Source organism: Styela clava, chromosome 8 (assembly GCF_964204865.1).
Source record: "Styela clava chromosome 8, kaStyClav1.hap1.2, whole genome shotgun sequence".
In the NCBI taxonomy this organism is placed as follows: Eukaryota; Metazoa; Chordata; class Ascidiacea; order Stolidobranchia; family Styelidae; genus Styela; species Styela clava.
The window spans coordinates 2,929,625-2,942,090 of NC_135257.1; the positions used below are offsets into that span (position 1 = coordinate 2,929,625).

Consider the following 12,466-nt stretch of genomic DNA (forward strand, 5'->3'; position numbering starts at 1 on the left):
ATTTCTTAGAGTGTAATATAGTACGCAAAAATAGATTGGTCAGTAACTGTGCTGGCAGTTTATCATTATACAGAATGACACCACTTTTGTTAAAATGAAGAAGAAGGTCAGTGTATCAATTTTGGAATCTTCAGGTTATTCAACGTGAACGTCCCACCGGAACTTAAATTTTCATACCTTGCGTTTTAAGCTATTTTTTATCGATTCTCACGGAAAACAGTGTGACGACCCATATTTTTATCTTTTAAATGCCAATATTTGATCACACTATTAGAATTTGCTTTTCAATGTTCGGGGGCACTGATGGCACTACAACACTGTCAATCTGTCTTTTGTTATCCAGTTAGGATAGGCTACCAGTTGTGACAATGCATCTGAGGTTGTTTCAGTTGGATTTCGTGTATTTTAGGGCTTTTTTATGTCTGTTAAATAGTTTCTAGCTTTAAAGTAGGTTACCAAGTGTGTTAGTTTTTGATAAGGTATGTTTAGATATTTTATTGCTAGTCAGTAGGATTGTCAGTGCTTAGGTGGAATGTAGCGGATTTTAGGGGCTAAGATTTTTCTTGTATATAATATTTTTCTGGCTTTGTGGTGCCTGGTGTTTGTTATTTTCATTGTGTCTTTTCTGTTCTGTTAATTTCATTGAAGTATTTAGTTGTATTAAGTTTTCTGTCATTTCCTTCCTTCAAGTCATTTCCGTGTTGGGAGACGGGAGAACAACCAACGAGGAAGAGATCTTGCTGAGCTTGCTGATACCTGGTCGTTATTAGATTTAACTCCTGATCTTGACCAAATATGTTATGCGTGTGAAGTGAATCCCACAAGTAGAACACAACACTCAGAACCATGGCGATTTCATGATCAAATTAGCATAAGTTTTTGGGATAGTATCTATAATATGTTATTTAAAAAACGCATCAATCATTGTACAGTCTCAAGCACCATTAATATATTCAATGACATATTTTCAATTGTAGTTATCCAAGTAGCAAGTAAATCGATTCCATGAACAAAACGTTGTACAAAAAATGAAACTTTAACTAAAAATATAGCTGTTCATTATTAATATCATATTATATAAAAAAAAAAAACACAACTCCGAAGAAAGAATAATAATTTTAAAAACAAGAGAGCTACGCACGAATATATGGACACGTTAGACCAGAGCGAATCAGTCCTTACCGATACCTTTGACGCTACCGGTACCCTCAAAAAAGTTCTGAATTTCCAGGAGCAAGAATTTTGCAGAATCAAAACGTACAGCCAGTCATGACACTGACTAAAATCCGTGTTCCCATGGATAAAAAATAATACAGCAAAATTTTAGACGAAATATCAAATTTCATAGAATTCACGCAAAATTTTGAAATAAATAAAAGTAATAGCCTTCTAGCGAAAAAATTAATCTTTAACCACTGAAAATTTCGAAGCAATTGGTCCAGTATTCGAAGAGAAAAGCGACTTTTTAAAAACGTGTCAAAGAACAAGAACAAGAACAACAACATAATATTGAAACGATCGTTATGTCCACTACGTGTCCAAAAAGTTGGCATGATTGCTTCAGCTAACTAAACATGAATAAAAACCCCGCAAACTAATTGAAAATGAGGAACTCAACTAAAAAAAAAACTTAAATAAACTTAATAGTGTAATGAACATGTCGATTGTATACATTTTGGGACGTCAATGAGATGAAAAACTGCAGATTTGACGTTGTTTAGGACATTATCATTTCAGATTGTATGTCTGCCATTTAAGCTATAAACTCCATCCAATATTCAGACCCATAATTTCAAGTTACATGAGCAAGGATGGTGATTACTTCATTCTGGGATCCCTGAAATATTTATATTACAAGGAATGAAATCAATAATACAAAACAGCGATAAAATAGCGAAGCTACTACGGGGAATGATGATCGATATTATGTTGAATATTCCATTCACTCGTTCAGGTTACTTGGAAAAGTCAGGGATTTTGCGTTGATAAATGGGATGAACAATTCATATACAGTTACCTATCCTAGAGGATCATTATAAGACCATTGTCCCACAATTGAAGACAGTTACAATTTTTTTTTCCTTAGTCAGTCCTTAGTTACAATACTTCAACGTGGGTACTCCAAAAAGAGACACAGTGTTGCTTTGGCATTTAATAGAATTGGGTGTGCCACAGTATGTTTATGGTACGTGTTAGCAGGGCAGAAGACTCAAAATTCTGGATTGGTTATTTATTGAAAACGGCAACCTTTATACTTGTAGTAGCAAAGGTAACAGATTTGATAGTATATGGAAACGTAAAAATATGTGTACATCATAAACAACACGTGCAAAATGCGCATGAAATTCGTTGACGGTTCTGATGTCCATCAAAGTTGAATTCACTAGATTGTTCACCAAAATAAACTATGACGTCTTCTTCAATTGACATTTTCAATATATACATGAAGATTTTAACTTCTGAACCTTAATATAAAAAAAAATTGATAATATATACAATTAGTGATAACACCTTCTGCAAACATCTTATTAGACAACTGAGTTATTACGTTCTACTGATTTCTTAAACGTACGTGTCTTTATTCATTCCGCGTCTACTCACTTGCTTTTGTTTGCCCATGCATTTATCGATGATGTTTGTTCAATGTTTTAATCTTGTGAACATTCGAAAAACTGGCGTCTTGTAGCAATAAACGATCGTGCAGTGACATTGCTGGGTTAGATCCATACAATTCGGCGCACCTTAAATATCTCTGACGCCCCTGGGGGCGCGACCCCCAGGTTAAGAACCGCTGCTATATTCAAAATGTATTATTGGACACAAGGGGAACATATCAATCGTTTTGTTAAATTTTTGTTCGGGCAAAATTACATTTATTTCCAACTACTTAGTACGTCACCTTGTATTATGTTACTCCGTGTTGATTGGTCGAGGGAATACAGTCTTATCTTGTGTGCGGCGAGCGTGTGTGCTTTGAGTATAGAGTGCTGGGTTAAATCCGTAAGTTGAATCTGTTTTAATCAATCTGTTTGGGGATCAAACAGTACAATTTGGCGATGAGGATAATGAAGGACAGCGTGTAGAACAAGTATATATGAATATTTTCAAGAAATGGCATATACAAACCATGAAATTAGAGAATATACTTTACCAATATTTGACTGCAATGGCGACCCTACTAATGTCGGTTCAAGATGGCGGAGTTGGAAGAGATCTTTCGAATGTTTCATTGCGAGCAAAGCGATAAAAAAATCCAGCGCAAAAACGTGCTGCATTTTTGTTCCATGTGGGTCCACAAGTTCAAGAAATATTCGAAACTTTAACAAATACTGGTGACAACTATAATGAAGCTGTGGAAAAACTGAACGAATATTTCATACCTCAGACGAATGTTGTATTTGAAAGGCATGTTTTCAGACAAATGTCACAGAATGAAGGTGAAACAATCGATCAATATGTAACCAGATTATGGCAAAAAACTGAAACCTGTGAATTCGAAGGGGAAATAGAATTTTATTGGAGACCAGGTTATTGTAAAATGTTCCAGCCAAGAGTTACGACGAATTATGCTTGGAAAAGATGGAAAACTAACTCTAAAACAATTACAAGAGAAGTCAAGGTCATGGAAAGCTGCAGAGTCGCAAGCAAAAGTAATTCATCATGATGAGACGGAGACCATTCATTTTCTACGAGAAGGAAATAAGAGTAAGACTGTTCAAAATACATTTTCTACCAATAGAAAAGAAAAACTGACATGTTTTAGATCTGGTAATGTGGGACATCTTGCCAGAGATTTAATATGTCCAGCACGAGCAAAAGAATGCAGAAAGTGCAAGAAAATTGGCCATTTTGCCAGATGTTGCAAATCGAAACTTCAATCAGGCCGCAAGAATGTAAATAAAATTGAAGATAAATTTACTTTTCATGTGTATAATTCTTCGAAATTTGATTCTGAAAAAATAGTAGTTACTATTGGGGGTGTAGATTTACCAATGATAATTGATTCTGGTGCAAGTTGTAATATTATTGATCGTAAAGCCTGGGAATATTTGAAACAAAACCATGTAAAATGCTCTAACCAGAGACGAATTACTAAAAATCTTTTTGCTTATGGTAGTGATTATCCATTAGATGTAGCCGGTGTGTTTCAAGCTCATGTTTCGGTTGAGAATGGAGCCGCTGATTTTATTGAATTTATTGTTGTCGAAAACAAGGGCCAACCAATATTAGGCTAACAAGCATCTATAAATTTGGGTCTTTTGAAAATGAAAATGGGTCCTGATGTTAATTCTGTTAGTCAGAAGTCTAATATTTTGCGGAAATATTCTAAATGTTTTGAAGGTTTTGGTAAACTTAAAGGGTTTCAATTGCAATTACCTATCGATGAAAGTGTTAAACCCATTGCCCAACCGTTTCGTAGAATTCCCTACAATTTGAGAGACCAAGTGAGTGCCAAACTCGATGAGCTAGAAAATTTGGATATTATTGAAAAAATAGATGGTCCGACTCCCTGGGTTTCTCCGGCAGTGATATCTCCGGAACGGAATGGCAAAGATATTCGTTTATGTATTGATATGCTATTAGCTAATCGTGCTATCATACGAGAGAGACATCCGATACCTACTGTGGATGAAATATTACAAGACTCTGGGGAAGGTAAACTGTTTTCAAAATTGGACATTAAATGGGCTTACCATCAAATTGAATTGCATCCTAACTCGAGAGGTATAACTACATTTGCCACTCATAAAGGGTTATACAGATATAAACGTCTTTTATTCGGTATCAGTTCTGCTCCGGAACAGTACCAGAGAATATTGCAACAAGCATTACAAGGACTTGATGGAGTCTCGATGATATAGTTGTTTATGGGGTAAATGAAACCGATCATGATGCAAAATTGGAAAAGCTTCTAATGCATATCCAAAATTTGAATCTCACATTGAATAAAGAAAAATGTCAATTCCGAATGCCCAGAATTGAATTTATGGGACATGTTGTATGTAACAAGCAAAGGTATTTGTCCTGATAAATTGAAAGTCGAAGCTATCAAAAGCGCAAGAGAACCTGAAAATGCTAGCGAAATACGAAGTTTTCTTAGTTTAGCTCAATTTTGTGCACGATATATTTCCGACCTCGCAACGTTGTCAGAACCATTGAGAGAGAACACGAAAAGGAGAAAAGTTCAGATGGGGTCGAAAACAAAAACTCTCGTTTGAAACATTAAATCAAAGACTGTCAAATGCAAGCATTTTGGGATATTATGATAAAAATGCTAAAACACAAGTTTTAACTGACGCCAGTCCAGTAGGACTTGGAAGTGTGTTGGTGCGAGAGCAAAAAGGGAAAAAAACGAGTCATTTGCTTTGCAAGCCGAAGTTTAACTAATGTGGAAAGAAGGTATTCCCAGACAGAGAAAGAAGCATTGGCAATAGTTTGGACATGCGAAAGATTTCATGTCTATCTCTATGGTATCGAGTTTGAACTGTTGACTGACCATAAACCGCTTGAATTCATCTATTCTACCAAATCAGAACCAAGTGCGAGAATCGAGAGATGGGTTCTACGGATGATACCATATATGTATAAGGTTGAGCATATACCAGGTCATAAAAATATTGCTGATACATTGTCTCGACTAGTCCAAAGTAATGGTGAACGAAACGAGAAATTGTCAGATGAAACTGAAGAATATGTTAAATTCATTGCCATTCATGCAACACCAAGAGCATTAACAACCAGAGATATTGAAAGAGCATCATTCCAAGATAATGAATTGACTTCAGTAAGAGAATGTTTGCAAAACGAAAACTGGCCGAAAGGAAAATTGACAAACTACTTGAGAGTACACAAGAGTTGAGTGTTGTTGAAAAATGACTCTTGAGTAGTAACTAGAATTCTAATTCCTACAACACTGCGAAAGAGAGTTTTAGCGATTTGTCCTGAGGGCATCCTGAAATAGTCGCTATGAAACAAAATCTAAGAACAAAAGTTTGGTGGCCAGGAATAAACAATGATGCTGAGAAATATTGTAAATCATGCTATGGATGTCAAATGACCGGACAATCTGAATGTCCTGAACCGATGGTGAGAACTGAATTACCAAATGGTCCATGGGTAGATGTTGCTGCAGATATACTAGGTCCTTTACCATCTGGAGAAAATATATTTGTGTTGATTATTACAGCCGTTATTATGAAATATCCATTTTGAAATCTACAACATCTGAGAAATTAATCGAAAGTCTACAAGATATGTTTTCTAGACATGGTTATCCGTATAGCATAAATACTGAACGGAATACCTGAATGAAAATGGAATCCAGCACAGGAAGACAACACCATATTATCCTGCTGCAAATGGGGAAATAGAAAGGCAAAACAGATCACTATTGAAGAGATTGAAAATTGCGAAAGCTGAAGGCAAGAATTGGAAGAAAAGTTTGAATACCTATCTATTGATGTATAGAAGCTCAGTACATGCAACAACTGGTGCATCTCCAGCAGAGTTGATGTTCAAACGCAAACTTCGAACCAAACTTCCTGCAATTCAACAATATTCATTAGATGATCAAGGTATCAGAGATCATGAATCTGAGATGAAAGGGGAAGATATATGCTGATCAAAGGCGAAGAGCTTGTGAAAACGATATTGAAGTAGATCAAGTGTTAGTTAAAAATAAAACAGGCAATAGTTTAATTGTAGAATCACCTGAAGGGGTGAAATACAAGAAAAACGTAACTCATGTTAAAAAGTTTCATGAACGTACACTTATTGTTATTGACGATAAATTTGATCTGTCAGATGCTGCTCAGTCTGAAAATGTTCCGAATACGAATTTGCGTGCACTGTAACACGGAACCTTGTATTATGTTACTCCGTGTTGATTGGTCGAGGGAATACAGTCTTATCTTGTGTGCTGCGAGCGTGTGTACTTTGAGTATAGAGTGCTGGGTTAAATCCGTAAGTTAAATCTGTTTTGATCAATCTGTTTGGGGATCAAACAGTACAATCATCTTTCAAAAACTATGTTATATTTAATAAATATACTTTGTTTTGTAAACACTAATTTAACATTATTTATCTTTCGATGAATTTATATTCAATCATACTTACATAACGTCGTATTTTTTGCATCTCGCCCATTTGTAACGACACGTTAGACACTTTATCTGTTGGGGACCTGCAATAAAGTAACGATGATTCAAGAACCTTCGTTATACAAACCATAAACATTAAGATAAGAGACAAATAATTTCGTTTCGAAAACATAAACAACTGAGCGCTATTTGTATTAAATATTGGAATTTGAATACACCAGAGGCGTAACAAGTTGGGGTTTGCAATTTTAAGAAAATGTAAGTCGCTAATCATGCGTGCGATTGTATTTTGTCAAACGATAACGACGAGGACGGCGATAATTACTGATCGGTTCTCGCACAGAATTGTGAGCCGTGTTGTGAAAAATCGAGTTATTAAATTTTTTGATTGAAAAGCGACATTGTGAAACAATAAAAATAAAAAGAAGGAAACACCATAGTGTTTTGGAGGCCGGCGACAGATTAAAAATGCCTTTTCGGGCATTGTAAATCGCAAAATTTGGCGTGCTTGCGGAACACATTATGCTTGGTAGAAAATTTCACCGTTTCGGAAAATATATAGCCTTTTTTATAGTATTATTGAACAACGAATTTAAAGATATCAGAATTCACCAGCTCACAATGGATAATTTATTGTCAACTTGATCGTCACAATTCTCCAGTATCTTACGGATAAATACTGTTACTTTCGGCCTCTTGACTCTCCCCAACTTATTCTTTAATACAAACTATGACGTGCTTATATATAATACCAGGCTTGTCCATGGGACATATTTTCCTGTCCCATTCTCATCCCATATAGTAATTATGCCTGTCCCCATCCCATGGGATTCCCATTGGAATAAAATTCAATAAAAATTGTTAAATTTAGGTTTAGCGTCTACTAAATAGAACTACATGCACGAAGAGACATGCAAAACAACAAAATTTACGGACTTTGTTAACTTTATATTCATAAATATTATACGTGTGTCCATCAGCTCTTTCACGGAGTATATTGTTAATGCTGAATATATTTTGCTCTTTATAATTAACAAGAGAGCTATGCTCAAATAGATGGACACGAAGTCCATAACAAATTGTTTTACCATCATTTCCTCAAAAATCATAGGGTTTTGGTCTCTCATGGGAAATACAAATGTGTGCTGTCCCACCCCATCCCATCGGACGTTTCCCATGGACAAGCCCGTATAATACTTTGAGTCCCTAATTTAATGTACTATCAAGCACGGCATGAGCTTTAATCTCTATTGTCCGATCAAAACAATGTGTTTTGTCCCCGGGCTACGGCCTGCGACGCGAATTACGCACAACAACTAAGAATTGTTATGACCAACTGGTTTTGTCCTAATTCAACAAATCTGAGTTGAACCCGATTTACTGCTAATAATACGAGTTCTTCCCGAAATACCGAAACTCAATTTGATTGTCCCTACAAATACGAGTCGAAACTAGATATAATCGGACACATTGCCACACATTTTTATGACGGCGGCATTTCAGAGTGATAATGTGCTTTTATATTTTTGGTCAACGCAAAAGCAGGTTATATTGAACATATATATTAAAATTTATTAAGCAAGACATTTTCGAATACTTCGCGCATTTGCGAATTGTACTCTTCGGAATTTTAACGCAGACCCTGGGATTTTTCCAACAGCGATATCTCAAAAATAATCTTATGTGGCAGTTAGTGCTGAAAGAATAGTTCGTATTTGACAAATCCCAAGGTCACAAAAATCCGAATTTAATCTATTCATAACCCGGTAGGGAATCTCGTATTTTGTGTCCGCAGATTGCCACAGTTTTTTTTAGAGCAGTAATGCTTTTATTTTACAGTAGGTCGACGGTAAGGCGAACAAAATTAAATTATTATGCCAAGACAGTTTAAATGCTCACTTCGGCTGAAGTGATTGAATATTTTACGTAACAGATAAATCACTATCCGCTCAAAATTTATTTGAAAAGACAATTTTAACTGATGGCATAATCGCGGCGCCTGTTTTAGAAGTCGCTGCAAGGTATATTTTTTTATTCTCATTTTTTTGAACCCCAAGCTTTTTTGAAAAGACTATTGGGTACGCCCCTGGTATAGACAATCTTTCCGTTCCTTCATAAGACCTCAGCTCACAAACTTTTAAAATGATAAATTAAGCAAATAAATGTTAGTAGCTACATGTTAGTAATAAATGTTAGTAACTACAATACTGCAATTTGGATACTGAATACGTTAATCTATAATCTATTTCTAATTGTGTCTAGTCATGTGTCGTATATACCTGATTGAAAAAATTTCGAAAAATTCTTCAACGTTTTTTTACAGTGATTGAATTATTTCAAAACTTATCGATAATAAAAACTTCATTTCAACAAAGTTAGAGTACAAAAATTAAAAAAAATGAAAACATCATTCGTACATATTTAAAAACATTGTTTATTACATAAAGTTACACTTATCATACATACGTGTAATTTCATCATAGCAGTTGCGCATTTTACGAGTTTTTTTATTCACTAAACAATAATATGGGCATCCTCTTACTACGTCTCTTTTGTTTTTCGGGATTTTCGACACTAAGAAAAAAATTCATCTAGTTAATATCACATTTTATATATTACGCATAGTTTCTTACTTTTATATATAATATACTTACGATTTCATGTTAGGGAATGTATTCACAATTGATATGTTTTGATATGGTAATCTGCAGTATGTAGGGAATGATATGTGAAAGTTGACGTAGATTGCATTTTGCAAATAAAATACAAACATCATGTGATAGCCCATTAGTATATGTGACAAGTTGTTTGATTTTTTGTATGGCAAAAAACAAAACAAATAAAAGTATTTCGGTGTTGACAAGAAGGGAAGGGTCAATTATTTAGGTTTTGATCAATTTAATACAAGAGTTTACTAGTGAGTAAATGCATTAATGTGATGTCATTAGGCATTTAAATGAAAAACAATGTTCCTCTAAGATTGGAAAATATTCAGCAAAAATTGGACAAACGTTAATTTAGTAGATATATGTCTTTTCTTGAAATACTAATATTAATTAAATATATGAATGCAAGTATATTTTATATTTCGAAATTCACATGCAAACGATTAGCTTGGCTTTAAAAACCGATGTTTCGCAATACCGTGTCGATTAATAGTACTAAAAACCCAGATAAAACTTCAGACAGCACCCCAACGAAGCTAACAATAAGTTCTAAACGATCTTATGTATGGATCACACCAACAATAATAATATATGAATTTACCAGAATAATTTGCGAAACAAAAAACGGCAGAAATGTAATATTGCATTTTCATACGTTCGTTTTATTTTCACCACTGTATTCTTCACGATTATCGTGAATATTTTTTTCCATTATATGGGCGAAATAATTTTTCAAAATCCAACAACCGCAAAAATAACAACAACAATTTACCAAATTTATCATCAGTCTCTTTGTGCCACATACCTTTATTAGGAATCACTGGGTTTCTTGTCGATGCAGTGCTTGCAGTCACTTCCGATATATATTTTGTAATGTTAGTGCTATTCGACGACACAGTAGAGTAAATCATACTAGAAGTGATGTCCATACTTAAACCCAAGGCTCTTGGGGGGACAGTATTTCCTGAAATAGAAGAAACTTGTAAAGTTGTTTTTTTTTCAATTTTTTTTGAAATCCTCATAAATCTTTTTAGTCAGTCAGCCAGCCAATCGTTTTATTAGCCAGTCTTACTGCAGACTTGTATAATAAAAATTGTTCACGTGTGTATTTAAATTTAAAAAATTTACTTCGCACAATTTGCTAAATCATAGGGTCCAACCTTTCCTATGTTTTTTGCCTATTAAATTGAAATTCCTAATTTTGCAATATCTCATCATTTCACTATGTAATAATTCTTTTAAATTTATGGACACCTATCTCCCTTTTTAGATATTTGAACAAAAGTACTATATAATATCATTAGTATAGGATTGCCCAAATGAATAGTAAAATAGTGTTACGGAAACATAATGCTAACTTGAGCACGTTCACAGTTGGCATGTCAATACGGACTTACATTCTAAGATGGGGAATAGTTTCATATTTTTGAGTAAGTCATAAAAAAGCCTTTCAAAACACAAAATGATGTCAGGAAAACTCCAAAACAATTTTCCATTAACTCAATAGCAAACTGAGATAGTCTGACTAATCAATCTACACTTTATAACAAAATTCCGAAACAAATGATCAAAATTAGTGACGGCATTTTACAGTGGCTGAAACTTGTACCATGAAAACTATTGTATCCTACATATACCTTTATTAGAATCAATCGATGTTTTGACCGGCAAAGTGATTCTGGCAGCAATGTCTTCCACGGTATTGTACGTAATATTCGTATTTGACGAATTTTGATCAGAAGTAATATTCTTAGTCAAACCCAAATCTGAAGTTGCGATGTTAGTATCTAAAATAAAAATAAAACTATGATATAAACTTGATAATATAATATTTAGTGATGCGATATATATTATATTTGTGTTATGAATACAGTTTCTAATTCTGTATCGCAGACTCTGTATTGCATAATATTGAAGGGTGATCAAACAATCTAAAGAACAGTGGTCCTTTATCATTTATTTTTTGTACATTATTATTTTTAAATAAGAAAGAAAAATTCTTTAGAAGATTCACAGGAGTTTATATCGTAAGCGCTCCATATTTTCTTCGCCATTTATTCAGAACATTGAAAGTTATATTTATATAGATATTAAAAAGAGAGAGAGAGAGAGAGCGGATATTGATGGTTTATGTTTTTATAATCAGCTTAAATACAGCTATAGTTTCATTTTTGAATTGCTAATACTCTAGTTTCTGTTTGGAAATGAAATATGCTATATATATAAGGTGCAAATTTTAAAATGCCCCACACTCCGCGACACTGATAATTTTCAGCATCAGTGATTCTCGCGATACTGTACTTTTCGGTCATCACAATTTTCTTTAATTAATAAAATCCCCTTCACGCTAGAAAAAACAACTCAAATGGATTAAGTTTCACCACTAGCTTATACCTGCAATTGAAATTGTTGCGAGTCCTGCGACAGTAATAAACATCACAGAAATTATATAATCCATCTTCATTCTAAGACCTGACCTGAATGTATATTCAGATAGAATGTTTTGTGTGGGATTTTTATTGAACGAATTGGCGCCTGAGGGATTTATAGTCACGCGGTTCCTAATTTGGAAAATAATCGCCAGGAATGGTATATCATTATTAGCGATATATACAGTATGTCATCGATTAAATTTGTATGATATGCCTCATATCAGGGTGGTCCAAAGTTGCGAGGGTGAAGGGCCGCAAATTTATATCT

At 34.3% G+C, this 12,466-nt stretch overlaps 1 protein-coding gene across 1 annotated transcript; it reads right to left on the minus strand.

Annotated features, from left to right (window-relative positions):
• Positions 1-1,188: 1,188 nt before the first annotated feature.
• Positions 1,189-12,237, minus strand: LOC120346015 (uncharacterized). The gene is made up of 6 exons (XM_039415647.2): positions 12,161-12,237; positions 11,404-11,553; positions 10,572-10,730; positions 9,567-9,674; positions 7,117-7,183; positions 1,189-2,465 (listed from the first exon to the last, which is right to left on the minus strand). The coding sequence occupies exons 1-6, from the start codon at positions 12,228-12,230 to the stop codon at positions 2,453-2,455; spliced, it is 567 nt and encodes a 188-aa protein (XP_039271581.2). The 5' UTR covers positions 12,231-12,237; the 3' UTR covers positions 1,189-2,452.
• Between the last annotated feature and the right edge of the window lie 229 nt (positions 12,238-12,466).